At 39.9% G+C, this 16522-nt stretch overlaps 1 protein-coding gene across 8 annotated transcripts in view; it reads right to left on the reverse strand.

The window, feature by feature from the left end:
- The window catches only part of atp11c (ATPase phospholipid transporting 11C), a 93818-nt gene that overhangs the window by 70731 nt on the left and 6565 nt on the right, over positions 1-16522 (reverse strand). Inside the window, exon 1 of one of the 8 annotated variants that reach the window (XM_057849626.1) lies at positions 3370-5763. The exons of the other annotated variants lie outside the window; for them this stretch is intronic. Within the exon in view, the coding sequence (XP_057705609.1) occupies positions 3370-3375 (6 nt within the window). The 5' untranslated portion in view covers positions 3376-5763. Of the gene's footprint in view, positions 1-3369; positions 5764-16522 lie in introns of those variants that run through there. 8 annotated transcript variants of the gene reach the window in all.

A 16522-nucleotide genomic window follows, 5' to 3' on the forward strand; every position in this document is an offset into this window, starting at 1 on the left:
AAAAGTGGGGCGTGCAATATTATTCGGCCCCTTTACTTTCAGTGCAGCAAACTCACTCCAGAAGTTCAGTGAGGATCTCTGAATGATCCAATGTTGTCCTAAATGACCGATGATGATAAATAGAATCCACCGGTGTGTAATCAAGTCTCCGTATAAATGCACCTGCTCTGTGATAGTCTCAGGGTTCTGTTTAAAGTGCAGAGAGCATTATGAAAACCAAGGAACACACCAGGCAGGTCCGAGATACTGTTGTGGAGAAGTTTAAAGCCGGATTTGGATACAAAAAGATTTCCCAAGCTTTAAACATCTCAAGGAGCACTGTGCAAGCCATCATATTGAAATGGAAGGAGCATCAGACCACTGCAAATCTACTAAGACCCGGCCGTCCTTCCAAACTTTCTTCTCAAACAAGGAGAAAACTGATCAGAGATGCAGCCAAGAGGCCCATGATCACTCTGGATGAACTGCAGAGATCTACAGCTGAGGTGGGAGAGTCTGTCCATAGGACAAAAATCAGTCGTACACTGCACAAATCTGGCCTTTATGGAAGAGTGGCAAGAAGAAAGCCATTTCTCAAAGATATCCATAAAAAGTCTCGTTTAAAGTTTGCCACAACCCACCTGGGAGACACACCAAACATATGGAAGAAGGTGCTCTGGTCAGATGAAACCAAAATTGAACTTTTTGGCCACAATGCAAAACGATATGTTTGGCGTAAAAGCAACACAGCTCATCACCCTGAACACACCATCCCCACTGTCAAACATGGTGGTGGCAGCATCATGGTTTGGGCCTGCTTTTCTTCAGCAGGGACAGGGAAGATGGTTAAAATTGACGGGAAGATGGATGCAGCCAAATACAGGAACATTCTGGAAGAAAACCTGTTGGTATCTGCACAAGACCTGAGACTGTGACGGAGATTTATCTTCCAACAGGACAATGATCCAAAACATAAAGCCAAATCTACAATGGAATGGTTAAAAAATAAACATATCCAGGTGTTAGAATGGCCAAGTCAAAGTCCAGACCTGAATCCACTCGAGAATCTGTGGAAAGAGCTGAAGACTGCTGTTCACAAACACTCTCCATCCAACCTCACTGAGCTCCAGCTGTTTTGCAAGGAAGAATGGGCAGGAATGTCAGTCTCTCGATGTGCAAAACTGATAGAAACATACCCCAAGCGACTTGCAGCTGTAATTGGAGCAAAAGGTGGCGCTACAAAGTATTAACGCAAGGGGGCCGAATAATATTGCACGCCCCACTTTTCAGTTTTTTGTTAAAAAAGTTTAAATTATCCAATAAATTTTGTTCCACTTCACGATTGTGTCCCACTTGTTGTTGATTCTTGACAAAAAATTAAAATTTTATATCTTTATGTTTGAAGCCTGAAATGTGGCGAAAGGTTGCAAGGTTCAAGGGGGCCGAATACTTTTGCAAGGCACTGTATACAGTAAACTTAATTCAGATTAAACCGGGAAGTGGCGACAAGCTTGCCTGTCTCGTTGGCGCTTCCGCTTTAGGGGTCTTGGGAGAATAACTTAGAGGACAGCTACTTGCGTAATAAGTTACTGTTAAAAAAAAAAAAAAAGTAAAGCAATACCAGGTAACTTTTCAGTTTTGGTCAATTTTAGCGACGCAGATGGACAAAAGCGGTAGTGTTTTGGTTTAAGGAAGACTGCGTTTCCCAGAAGGACCAGAGCACAGTGCCGTAAAATCCTGATCTCCTGGTCACCAGCAGATGGATTGAACGACATTTGTTTCTATTGGTTGTGTTAAGGATGAATAGTAATAAGTAGAGATGTCCCGATCACGTCATTTTCAAAGTATCAGAATCGGCAAAACAATATCGGCCATGCCTTTTTTTTTTTAATATATATTCATTCATTCATTTTCCATGCCGCTTTTAATATATATTTTAATTAAATAGTTTTCTAATTGTATTTAACGTTACAGACATAATATGTTACACTCATCCAGAGTCTTTAGTTTAGGCTTAAGGTAGGTTATCAAAAATATCACAATAATGGCGGCAATTAATTTATTAAAAAATGTGTCACCTTGAAATAATTAACGCAATTAATGTATGCGCTGGACGACTTTCTCACTCATTATCGCGCTCAATCTGTAATGACGCCGTTTTACCTATATAGTGAGATAATAGGCAGCGCTTTATGCGTACAGTGAACTTTGGCAGCCTTTGGAGCCTTTCTTCAACTGGCTAAAGCCTTGCAATCCCTCTCCCTATGATTAAAAATATCATGGGAAGCAATGTGGGGAAGCAAGGTGGCAATTAATATTTGACTTAACACCCTAAGTTATTTCCCAAAGCAGAGAAGATATATCCATTGGTAGCATAACGCACAGTCATGGTTCCACTTCCCATCATGGTTCCACTTCCCATCATGCATTGGTGCATGGCTGCAGTATCATTTACTGAAAGCTCAACAAATACACTAGATGGCAATATTTAGTCACAATATACAAAGTCACAAGTCTTTCTATCCGTGGATCCCTCTCACAGAAAGAATGTTAATAATGTAAATGCCATCTTGAGGATTTATTGTCACAATAAACATATACAGTACTTATGTATTATATGTTGAATGTATATATTCGTCTGAGTTTTATTCATTTTTTTCTTAATGCATTGCCAAAATGTATATGATCGGGAAAAATTATCGGGAATGATTGGAATTGAATCGGGAGCAAAAAAAAAAAAAGCGATCAGATCGGGAAATATCGGGATCGGCAGATACTCAAACTAAAACGATCGGGATCGGATCGGAGGCAAAAAAAAACATGATCGGAACAACCCTAGTAATAAGGTCCAGTTGTGGCTAAACAATAGCATACGAGGATGTTGAAAATAAGAAACATTGGCAACCGATTCAGGGTGTGCCATGCCTACTGCCCATAGTTAGCTGGGATTGGCTCCAGCACCCCCGTCACCCTAGTGAGGATAAGCGGCTCTGAAAATGAATAATTGAATGATTTGGTACCGTATTCAACCACCGGTCATGTCTCTGCACACGTCCTGCGATGGGACTATTGCGCATGAGCATATCGCAATGTCGATGTTCAAGCGATATAGTGTGCAAGCCCAATATATATTACATACATATATATATACACACACACACGCGCGCGCACACACACAGCTACAACTGTCAAAAATATTTTTCTGTCCCTTCAAATGTACTTTTCTCTGCATTAAAAAGTAATTTGACAGTTGAACGGATCAATGACAGAGGACTACAAAGTAACTGCAATTTAATGAATACTCTCTCCCTCTCACAGAATCCCCATTAATATTAATCAAGAATTTGCTGGAACGCTAACTCCACTACCAGGCAGTGAGAAAAGATTTACCTCCATCCTGGATCCCCCAGTACTTGGCCAATGGCATAGAATGATGAGCCCATATCAGAGGCTATTCTGTTGTTTGTACACACGGATGACTGGAAGAACAACTTGGAACTGATCCTAAGGAGCTGATGTAGATGGGCAAAGGCTGATTGTTCTGCACAAGACACAGAGTGTTCTGTACCACAGGCTGGTACTGGCCTACATCGCGCAGTGTCCCCCGACAATGGAGAGGAGGGCGGTCGAGAGACTTGAGACCTTGCGAAAGGAGCTGCTTCCCCAATTTTTTGATTCACAAGCCTCGCAAAGAAGCAGTTTGTGTTGTTTTCAAGCCACTTGGGCAACTGACCTGTGAGGAAATGTCACCTGGGTTTGTTACAACATAACCATATCACACAGCAACATCATGACTATTTTGTATTATGGATGACTCAAAGAATGTGCCAGACAATGAATAGTGATTGTTTTCAAATTATAAATGCCTCCTAAGAGTGGTCATCATTCCCTTTAATATAAGTCAATAGTTTTGTTGGCCAATACGGCTCAAAAAAGTGATTTTTTTTTTCATGTCCTTATGATTTTCCTATTGTTTTTTTTTTTCTTTCTTTAATTGGTACAATATTTCCTCCAGAGCTTCATAAACCTGAAAAATGATCATGAGCATTCAATTTCTTAAATTATATAACTTTTAAAAATTAAAACACGAGAGGTAGACCTGGACAGGAAAGAGCCCCGGAGGCAAATGGTTCCAATGACATAGCTTCTTTTGTCAAACAGCAGGAATCCCCAAAAGAAAGTGGCTAAAATGTGGCAAAGAAGCAATACAAAACAGAACAACAAAATAAACTCCTCAAAAAAGGCGAACTTAGGTATGTTCTCAAAGATTTAAAGAAAAAAAAAAAAAAAAAAAAAAGAAAATAAAACTTTCTTCAACGTCTTTCTGCACAGCCCTCAGTATTGGCCTTGTGTCAATATCCTCGACCACCCCCCTCCTCTCATTCTGGTCCTCTTTTATCCACTCATACAGGCCGGCTGCAATCAAGTGACTTAAACAGCCTCACCTGGGTGAGTAGTGCGGCATGCTGGGAAAGGTAGTGTCTGACGCTGGCGGCCATCTTGTCAAGATTCCTCATCTCCTGCTAAGGAAAGTAGTGCCCTACTTGCTCCCACGTGATGTCAACACATTTAAGTCCCCTTATCACATCCGGAGTTACTATATACTGAATTTGATAGATTGTACTCCACTGAGCCACAACCCGTAGTCCTTTTGTTTGTAAAATGAACCCAAAAAAAGCGCAAAACAACTTTAATCCCGTTTCGGTGTTGGCCAGGAAACCAGCATCAGTAACCGGGAGAGAAGCAATCAAAGACAGGTTTTTCACGCGCAGTGCCCTTATGCATTTAGCTTGGTTGCAGTGGAAGCCAGCATTTTAGTTGTTTTTCCACAAAATTCAGTCACATTATTCAATCATTTTAATTGTAAAAACGGTTAATATGTGTTGTGTACAGAACAATGGTTAATATATGTTGTGTAGGAGATTGCTCCAACACAAACACTGCCGATATAAGCCTCTATTTTTTTCAAATCCGACCAAGCAACGAGCTGAATGGATCATAGAGTGTTGGTTTGATCAAATAATTTTACTGAAGACTGCTTTGACCATGTGACAAATGACGTGTTGCCAATGAAGAGTTGTTAACAAGACATTGGAACAAAACAACAAGGCTTTATCCGGCATTGTTGGCCCCGGCGTCGCCAAAAGTGTACCAGAGAAAAATCCTGGTTTTATTATTTTCATACGATAAATTATTCGTTTTTCAATCGCCTCCATGCTGTTGTGTAGAGTAGGGTAAACGTAAGATATTTACCATTTAAGGTGCTTGAGATGCGATGATAAAGGGATTCCACTTGCTTCCATGTCTAATGCTGCCTCTCCCTGCTGCTCGGTCGCCCACTTGCTCGCGCCGTGTTAGAGTGAATTTATGCATCCAGTCTTTAACTTTTATGGTAAAATCTCCCCGGAATCATGTGCTTTTCCTCCTCTGACCCAATTTCAATTTCGTATTGCAACCCGTTGCACGATAAAGTCAACAAGTCTTGACTGCTATTTTACACTGAGTCCAATGGCATCTGCTGGAATCCTGGCCCTTGGCTACGTTAATTGTGTTCAGCAATGCAGAGGAAAACAGTTAAAAATATATATTTTTATTGCAAAATTTCAATAGTTATGGATCAGTGCAAGTCTTGATAATTGAGTTTTGACAAGATGCAATCATTTAGTGTGGAAAAAAAAAAAACGTGATGGGGGACTTGAATATAATTTTAAAAGTAACATTTATATTTTTTTAAATTTAAAAGTAAAATAATAGTGTTTTGTAAACCTGACAGGCTTTTTTTAAATAAACAATTTACTTAATAATTTTTTTCAAAATATTTTTTACTTTTATCCAATTTACAAAAAAAAAAAAAAAAAAAAGGGGTGGGGGGGTATTTGAAAAATATAATTGCTTTGATGTCAGCCCTGTTAGTCTGCATGGATTGGACATCAATTGCAGTTAAAAGTTGTTTAATATATATTATTTGTATTTGTTATATTTATATTCTATATTTTTCTTTCGCCAACTACCACAATACATGCTCTTTGAATACTCTAAAGGCCCAAGTACACTGCATGCGTGATCGTTGCGGTTCCGGTCCGGTTCAGTGTTGCCTGCGTGCCACGCAGTCCGTCAAAAACAGGCAAATCATACCGGCTGCTGCACGGCTGCGGTCCGCCAACTCCGTCCCCTCGTGAGCTCTCGCGTGATCGCGCGCGATCATGTGCCATTTAAATCAACGACAAACACACAGAGTCTGTAGTATGTACTCATCAGAGAAGCAGAGAGAGAGCACATTTTTTTTCTTGCATATTGATAATGTAACGTTTGCTAAGCGGAAGTTTGGCCGCGAAAACAACACACGAGCTTCAACGCCTTTTTCCTCTTTTTCTTTATTAACTTCCCGCCACCTCACCAATGCAAAAACAACAACTACAGTGGGGAGAACAAGTATTTGATACACTGCCAATGGGTTTTCCCATTGTCAGTGTATCAAATACTTGTTCTCCCCACTGTATTTACACTGACGCTATCTAGTCCACCAATCGGAGCGTCGCGCTGGTGCACCAGCACACCAATGACAGCCCCGCGTTGGTGCATAAATTAACCCACCGATGACAGCCCCGGAGACACTACAATATTTTATTTGTGTCTGTCTCTTAATTCCAGATTGACTGCATCATGTTGAGATCAGGGCTCCGTGTGTGGAGGGAAGGGGGGCTATTATGCCCTTGGTTGTGTCGGTGCGTTTATATCTTTGTGCACATTTAAAATTTATGGCACATAACATCTCATAGAGCTGTTATAAACAACTGATAAATAATCTGTCATATTTATAAAATGGATAGCGAATTATATTCGACATGAACTAAAAAAACAGCGTACTTGGAATTGGTGTCTCAACACTGCAGATTCATGTGGCCAGCGCAAACTGTTGTTTTTTCTATGAAGAGTCAAGTGAAATGTAGGAAAGAAAGAGAAACGTCTTGAATAGACCACCAGGTCGAAACTTGTGGGTGTCTCTTTTTTCTCTTTCGTCTCTTTTTTCTCTTTCGTACTTTCCCCCCTCGACTCTGTATACAAACCGAGATTGTTTGTACGCGGGGCACGAGAATTTCTGCAGAGGAACCACTTCCAGATACGCTGTCTTTTTTTTTTTTTTTTTTTTTTTTTTTTTTGCTTAGCACGTCGTGTTTGATATCATTGCCAGAAAAACACACATAATAGGACACTTTGCAGTTTCGCTTTTAATGGTGTCCTTATAGTAATATCTGCTGCATGTATATCACTTTGTGGCTTTCCACCTCCATGATGAAGCGCTCATCATCCATTTTCGCTCGTGTTTAAACCGTGATTAGGCACCTGGGCTTTTGACGTCAGGCCCAGCTCCGCCCATTTTGCCGGATGCGTGTCCGGCAAAAATAGAAAATAGCCTATACCATCCGGCGGGCATGCGGCACGCCGGAGGTGGTTCGCAGTCAAGCCGGAGCACTGACGCGGCCGGTATACGTTGAACAATAGGATATAATGGGAACGGATTGGCTCCGGCGCTATTTTTTACCGGAGTCGGACCGGAAACGCAACGATCACGCATGCGGTGTACTTGGGCCTTAACTCAGTGGTGTCCAAACTATTCCACATTGGGCCGCAGTGGGTGCGGGTTTTTGTTCAAACCCATCATGAGGACAACCTTTCACCAATCTGGTGTCTAACAAGTGTAATCAGTTGATTGCAGTCAGGTGCTGCTTGTTTTAGCACAAACTTCATTGGTTAAACTGTTTGTGCTCGATTGGTAGGACCAAAAACCAGGACCCACAGCGGCGCTTGAGGACAGGTTTGGACACTCATGCAGTCTAACTGCTATTCTTAATGGCAGTGAATGATTCAAGAGGTACCAAAAAAATAAAAAATAAATAAAAATAAATAAATAAAAAGATTTTGAACCATTTTTAGGTCTCTAAACTAGGGATGTCCCGATCCAGGTTTTTGCACTTCCGATCCGATACCGATATTGTTTTGCACTTCCGATCCGATACCAATACTGGCCGATACCGATCTATCTGAGCATGTGTTAAAGTTTAAAGTTATTTAGCCTCCTTACTTAGTTGTCAGACTCATGTTGAAAAAGGTTTTAGTACTCTTGATAACAACTAGCCAGCTGAATTAGGTGAGTTTGAATAACACACAACGGTTGTTAACGAGAAACTGACCTGTTTATTCAGTGACAAGCAAAAAACATTATAAATAACAAACAGAAATGGCATAGTCAGTCAGTAAAACGTGCAAATAATATTGTAAACTATCTTAAAAAAGCAAAACACACCAACAACCTCAGTGGAAAATCCCAAAAATCCCCCAAGCTATTAGATGCTTTAAATGTTTCGTGCATTAGTTTAAAAAATTGTATAAAAAGCCTTCAGGTTTAAATAAACGACTATTTCTGTATCAAGTTAACATTTTAAAACAGTAAATAAAATACTCAAGTCCCCATTCTGTATCAGCAGCTTTAAACTACATTCAATTCTTTTAATTTTGCGAATCGACTGTTAAAGTTGTTAAAATTGCTCCCGTTATTCCATAATTTCCCTTCTGTCTACTTTCGACATGTGAAAGTTTTAAAACTGTTTTGAAGATAGATTCAAGTCATGATTTTGCCGATTTAGGAGTATTTTAGATAAAAAGTTAATTAGGTTCACTTGGAAGGTTCACAACAGCCTACTAGGGAAGTCTTCTGCTTTAAGATGGCGGCTGTTTACTAACGCATCAGGTTTTCAATACTTCAATGTTGCTAACGCAGTCGAGTCTGTTGTGTAGCATTTGGTTCTATATACATATGATATCTATTATCTCCAGTAAAATGACGTTGAAGTAGTTTGTAGCGGCTTTCAGCAGCAGTCAGGCATTCTTGTGTTTTTTATCACTGCGGTTATTTTTACTGCGGTGAACTGAGCCGCGTTTTGTTTTTTAACCAGCGGCATGAGTTGAGCTAAAGCCGTGAGTTGAGCATTGGCATTACCTGGGTCTAAGACAAGTTATGTTTACTTTCGGGACGCAATGCGGTCAGTTTCTCACTGCGTCCCGAAGACCGCGCTGTGTATTAGTTCCGCTTTGCTTGACATATTTCAATAATCATAATTTGGATGTTTGTGAATCGTTCTCGAATCTTCCACGGCCGAATCGCGTGTTGGTGCGTCTTTACTCACGTGAGATAATGGCTCGTCATCCAGAATGAATTCTTCGGCAATGACTCTTGTTATTCCCTGGGCTTTGGGACTGTAGAGTGCCAGTTTGTCACGCATAGCAAAATTTTCTGCCAGTGTTGGTTGCATAGGACCTTTCTTTTTGTCTTCGGTTTTCTTAACATACTCCTCATATTGTTTGTGGTGGTATTTCGCTAAATGCTTGATTAGGTTGGTTGTATTAAAACTTCTTACAGCTTTACCACTACGCTTGACTTTATTGTGGCATATGTTGCTCTCTGCCTCTTCGTCTTTGTCGTCCTTTAAGGTGAAATGATCCCACACAGCTGACATTTTTACCGATAAAGTCTCTCGGTAAATTGGGAGACGGTAATGTAAATGTAGTGTGTTGAAGGTGTGCCGTAAAATGCGGACCAGATTTTAGGGAAACCGAAGCAAAAACTGGAATGGATTATGTAAATCGGTGCGCTGGAAAACACGGACCGGAATTTTTTAAAAAATGGATCGGAAGTCTGGATCTGAATTTTTCCGTGTTGGCCGATGCGATACCGATAAGCATTTTTTTGCCCATATCAGCGTCCGATCCGATCCAAATATCGGATCGGGACATCTCTACTCTAAACAATTAATCAACTATCAAAACAATTATTGATTCATTTAATAATGAATTATTTGTCAAACAATTGGTGCTTCTTTTGTGAAGTAGCCTGGTAAAATTTTGATAATTTTCCGTGGTGTGCTGAGAGAGGCCCGTTTACTTTCTCTGACAAGTGCGCTTTCTGAACGAGATGAACTGGAAGGGGTTTTTCAATTCATTGGGCAAGTTATCTTTTAAACTGTTTGTTTAAGCATTAACTAGTTTATTAAAGCATTCATTTTTGCAGGCCATTCTCCTGTTTCACGTTGGCCGTCATGGGATTTTAAAGAGAAACAAGACAAAATCAGAATTATGTTGTGGGCCCTCAAGGAGAAAAATCTCCAGTTTGCGCAAAAACCAAGCAGACTTCAAGCAACGGTCTCGTCACAGTTTAATCTATAATTAAAGAGAATTCAAAGAAGTGTGGCCATAAATGGAGTGGGTTTTTTTTTTTTTCAAGGCGAATGCCAGTACTCTCTGTACTATTTCTGTATGCGAGAAGTTGAACATTCAGCTAGTTAAGATGGAGGTTCTTGAACCAGCTATTTTCCCTGAAGATTTAATTTTAACATTGAATGATATTGTTTCAGCACCATTGACGGCAAGAGACTTACAATCCATTTTGACTGGTGCGGCTGACAGCACTTAAAATGGATTGGGCCTGTGTTCCTGTCAATGACAGGCAAAAAGTTAACTTGTTGCCTGCCATTGACAGTAATAGACATTGGGAGGGCTGCCAATGAATGAAAATTCATTTGCTGCCAGACCTATAACGTCAAATTGATTGGACACTTGTGAAAAATTTAAATTCATAGCAGAAGGATGAATAGAAAATATTGGGTTCTATCGTCATCAATGGCACTGAAAAAGCTAAAGAAAACACACAGCAATTGTATGTTTCAATAGAATTAAATAAAAAGTCACTTCCTGGTCATTTTAAGGCATTTTCTGGTCACATAATATTGCACAGACGTGACAGCTCACTTAACGCACATGTAGATGGAGTGGTTTTAAGATCAGGAGATTTTATTTCATTTGTAAATGCTGACAATGGTGGAATTATATATTTTGATATTTCAAGTGTTGAAAGTGTTGAGGCCGGGCCAGGCAGAGCGCCGTGGAAGCTTTCACTGCGATAAACTCGAAACGCCGTGTTCCAACGCCAGATTTAGGGTGAAACAGGATGAAAGTTTTAGTGCATACAAGCAGGCAGGAGTGTCTCAAGAGTGATTTGGTCGAGGATTCAAGGTCATTATTATATAAAATAGTACCATGCAGGCACTTTGAAAGGTTGTGAAAAAAATTAAATGGAAAAAAATTAGCGTCAAGTTAGCTTCAAACACTGCATTAAATGAATGATAACTGCCCAGTTGTTTTCTTTTCACCAAGAATCTAGACTGTTTTACGTTCATATCTATAGAAATTTACGCATTTATTTAGAAGAATTTTCAACTTAAAAGGCTCTTTGTTTTGTAATGGCCGCCATGTTGGATTTTTTATCCATACACAATATCACAATAATTTTGCATTCATATACTCAGGTGATTTCGGCTAACGGCCCGTTTTTGGGCAAAAAAACTAGAAATTTAGACATTTCTGCATCCATACAAAAAAATTCGGCTTTTACGTCTTTTCTTTTATGTAACATTTCAACTTAAAAAGACGAGGGCCAGATAGCCGGCAAGACGTGCTGAGGCAACAGTGACATCGGAATTCAACCTAAATAATTCGTGATGGTATATAGAAAAATAAGAAATTTGCTTTTGTTGAGTAAAATTAAGATGATTCGGCATGCTTTCCTCAAGTATTAAGTTTCCGATGTGAAAACTGAGTGATTTATAAGCTATTGAAAACTTATGTCAAAATTGCACTAAATAACATTGTTATACTTATATAAAAAAATAATCGGGATTCTATTAGTGAACGACTGAATTTTTTGATGCCGCTGCTCATGAAGACTAATATATTTCTAAGGAAGGTGCCGGTTTGGGTTTAGGTTGCTAGCAGCTTTGGTTTTGAAAATATTTGAATTTTAAGTTTTTGAAAATAGGCCCCCTACGGAGTGGACCTGCGCCGTTTCCCGTCAACTGATAGTGAAGTCTATGCGTAATGCTTGCTTTACGAAAGCGCGCCAATTTTAAGGTACGCTCATTTGACCACGTCAACACGAACACACGCTGGTTTGACCCCAGTTTTATTCTGCCCATTGCTAAATTTATGGAACATAAGATTGTCTTCTAGGGTTAGCCAACTGAAGAGTTTAAGCCAATCTGCGAATGTGAAATGCAAATTAAAGGGGTAAATCTGTGCTCGCACTCGTGCTCTCATTCTTTTTTCTTTACTAGCAACAAATTATTTTTAGGCACAAATGCTGGCATAACACTTGCACTGTACAGCCCAGTGCTTTAATGTGAACTAATAAACAGGGGGTTTTGGGCATGTGAGCTTCAAGCCTCCATTACCATACCTGTAGTAAGAGCTTTCCAAAAGGACCATGTCTCTCCTGAGTGTTTTTTCTATATTTCAGATTAGACATGAAATAATGTTTAATACAAACCATAGAATAGAGAAAGATTTAAAAAGGGACTGATAACTACAGTAGGCTGTGCTACAATGAGCCCGCCATGCAAGCACCAACACATGGCTAGCCATTTTCATCAAGCTCTAAAGGGAATAAGATCCAAATAGGCTTTGTCTGATGCTTGGTTGCTATAACAGATGAATAGAATACACATCTACAGTGTGCTATGATGAGGCTAATATGGTAGTACTGACAGCTGTTAACATAAGTTCAAGTACCATGTCGATTTTAAGAAGACTGTCTGATACACGCCAAGTCAGACGGTGCCCATTATGTCGATCGCAACTCGATTGCAACGCGTGTGGGTAGCTTGCGGCATCAAAGTTTTATTTTTAATTTTTTTAATAGATATCGTTAATTATGTTGCGTGAGCAACATAACCTCATATGTTGAACTGAGACACACGATTTTTGAACGGACCAGAGTTTGTTTGTTTGGTCCGAATTAGAATTTGGATCCGCATTCACATTTACAAACGAAGTGGACTATCTGAGAAAAAGAACTCTGGTCCGTTTAAAAAGGACCAAACAGTGCTCGTGTGAAAGCGCCTTTCGAGCAATCGGCATTGGTTTCAAAGTAGCTTTGAACACACCAGTAGTACTTTACTTGGCATGTTTATGTTAATTTAGTAATTACAGAGATCTTTGATCAATTTCTGTTTAAAATCCTTTGATTTAAATATTTCATAATAAAAACTTGGACACCTGCGAATTTATAATTAGGTAGGGCTAATTTCTTCAACTTTATGAAACTTGGATGGTACAACGTATAGGTGTGTAATTTATGATAGTCATTGCCGACCGTTGGGCCTAACTCTCTCGTTAAATCCTCATGCGGACATTTTAGTTTCACACTATCATTTGAGGTAAAAAAAAACAACAACAAGCAAAAATAAGCCCAAAAGCATCTAGCAAGCAACACAAATGTCTGTATTCTCTTCACGTCACTCTGCAAGCAGCACAAATTCTCTGGAGGAGCCTTTATGCATATATGGATGATGAGGATGCATTTGGAGCGCCACAAGCCCGCCGAGGCTAAGCGGGTCAGGCATGTGCAAGATAATTCAAAATAAATGAAGAAATCTGAATTATTTAGATGTACAAACTGAGAATTCAACCTCGCTTTTGGACAGAAATGGATGACTGCCACAGAAAAAAAAAAAAAAGCCACCGACTGCCCTCTTTTAAGCCTGTCCATCAAATAAGATAAAGATCCGCCCACCAGTTTCACTCAAGGATCTGGGTTGAGTCAAGGCTTCCCACCACGATATTTCATCAGTGCACTATCAGGTTTTCCCCACAAGACATTTTCTACTACTTGTTGCAGCATTGCGCCGACTGCACAGCAAGAGGAAGAATGGGAAACAATTAAGAAATTTGGGCGCCTAGCTGACGGTGCGAGTCTAACGGCGGATAAACTGAGCAGGGAGAATCAATATGCATTTGTCGCTCCTAATCAAAAAGGGGCTAATAAATCACACGGGCCCCTCAGACGGCATGTGTGGCCTTCAGACACACTGGGAATTTAAGCGCTCAGCAAAGAGACAACTCTGTCTTGTTCAAGGACTATTGTCTCGCACTTGTCAATAAAATATTCCCCACACGTTCCTGACAAGTGCGACAAGCTGCTCAAATGAAGACATTTACCTGCAACAGATTAGACAGAATTTTTTTTTTTTTTTTTTTTTGAATGAGCATTGAGGAAACAATTTTTGATTCTTCTTAGGTAGAAATGTGTAATGTGCTAATCAGGATGCAAACAATGTACCTAAACTACCTGACATGGAATGGATACAAGACCCATCGAGATTACAAGATTGGTAAGATATAGGCTGTTATTATTTCATGATTTGAAGATGCAGGCATTTGCACATAATTTTATGTTTTTGTCTATCTGATGACATTGTTAAAAAAAATAATAATCAGACTTCATGTTCATTTTGGCAGATCCGGCAGCTCTCGTGCATATAAAATAACAATATAAAAACGTTAGGGGGAAAGAAGGAGATGAGTCGTTGATGGCTTTCTCCACTTTATTGTGGCAGGAAGTGGCGTCTAATGGCGTGAGGAAATGTAGTTTTTTCATACAAGCGAACAGATTACAAAGCACCACTTCAGTGTTGTCCTGAGACTACATTTCCCATGATTCACTGCGTGACCTGCGCGCTCGCTGATTCGCTGCCAGACATTAAAAGTAACACGCTTGTTGTTGTCACCTGTCAGCGGCTCTCGTACGTAAAACACAAACTAGAAGGCTATCAAGCGATCACCGTGAAAGAAACGCCAAACCGTACAAATGCAATGCAATGCTTGAAGCATGAAGGTGGAAATATATAATACAAATACAAATAAATGTGCACGAACTCACCGGCGGTGTGTATCTCTTACGGCAACGTGACCGTGAATTACCGCGACGCCGACCCGCTAATATGCACATCCACACCCCTTTCCCGATTGACAGTGGATTAACCCTTTTGGACAAGTTCGTAGATGACGCACAATTTAAACACGCTTAACCTAGCGAACGCAACAACAACTATGATCGGGGATTGCCACGAGTTAACTTTCGGCTAACGTTGCTAGCTTATACTGTTCATTCCACAACAGTTGGCAGCTCTGCTTTGACAAAGTCATCAGTCATCTATCCAAAAATCACACTTACTTTTTGGCAAATCCTTGATCATAAGCAGACCGGTTAAGGAAGCAGGCATCTTCAAAGTGTTTGCAGCAGACAACACTACTCGATGATAGCGTGAAATTCATTCGCTTCGTGCGAACGAAAGATGTCCATTTACGTGCCCTGCTATCCTTTGGCCAGTCATACAACTTTTTCGTTTGAGTGAGAACAAAACATCGCCACACACCGCCGTGGCATCTTACTGAGAAGCAATGCAACAAACAATACTGTTCTATGGCGGACTTCCCTCGCACTACCCTGTGTGACGTAATTTCCGAAGATTGCAGAAGAAAAGCATTTTCGTTGTCAAAGGCGTTGCTATGGGTTAAACAATGAATCTGGAAGGGTTGTGTTAAAAAAATAACGAAAATATGCTTATAACTGTTTAGCCATTGATATTATTCAAAAACATGGTTGGTCAACCTTACTTCACATTTCCGCTTTAAGGCCCTCAAATCGCTTCACATTTACAAGAGATAATGCAGAGCCCGAGAACTTCTGCACTTATTGTTTTTGAAGTTAAAACCAAGTTAAATTATTTCAGTTATATTGAAATTTTATTTATTTTTTGTGAAAAAAATCTATTATCTAAGTTTTTATTTAACTTTACAAGAGGTGATGCTGAGCCTGAGATCTCCCTGTATTTTTGTTATATTGTATTTTCTGTGGAAAATTTTCAGAGAGCGAGTCATTTAACCTTTTATTCATCTTTATAAGAGATGTTTCTGAGTCTAGGAAATTAAGGCACTTCTGGAGCTGTTATTTTCTATTTGTGTGATTCAATAAACATACTTTAGGCATTTCAATGAAGGTCAGTTTTTATATTATTCATTTTTTTAATGCCAATTTTTACACCTTTACTGCAAATGAATAACAGCTCCAAAAACCGGTTATTGGCCCCTATAACTACTAATAATTGGTATCGGTCCTGAAAAAACCCATATCGGTCCATCTCTAGACTCTACTAGTTTGTGTTCTAAAGAGCAACATGGGAAGTTAAGCAATATTCACACTATAATGACTCAATTGGTTGGTTGGTTCCCATTGGGGGTGGCGTAGCTCAGTAGCAGAGTAGTCGTTCCCCAACCCAGAAGCTGGAAAGAAGATACGCTTTTTTTTTTCCTGAAACAGATTACGCATGACCTTGAACGTTCCAGAGTGTTGCGGTTTTTTTGCTTTGGCGTTCCCACAACGAACGACTATCGCATTTCCGCCAGGCTCCACCTCTCCTCAACTGCTGCTGCTGCCTTCAAGGGCTTGTAGCAACATCAAAGGCAACTGTGAGATTTTGCATTCCTGTCAGAGCACTACAACCTCTGGAGCCCCCCAACACAACCCCCTTTGACTGCCAGTTCATTCTCCAAGCCATCTGAATGTTTGTCGAAAAAATAAAACAGGTTTGGTGGCTTAGAAGTAAAGTGTGAGTGTCAAATGAAAATATGGCATGCTGGTTCAAGCACTTAACTC

The sequence above is a fragment of the Corythoichthys intestinalis genome, chromosome 11 (assembly GCF_030265065.1).
Source record: "Corythoichthys intestinalis isolate RoL2023-P3 chromosome 11, ASM3026506v1, whole genome shotgun sequence".
In the NCBI taxonomy this organism is placed as follows: domain Eukaryota; kingdom Metazoa; phylum Chordata; class Actinopteri; order Syngnathiformes; family Syngnathidae; genus Corythoichthys; species Corythoichthys intestinalis.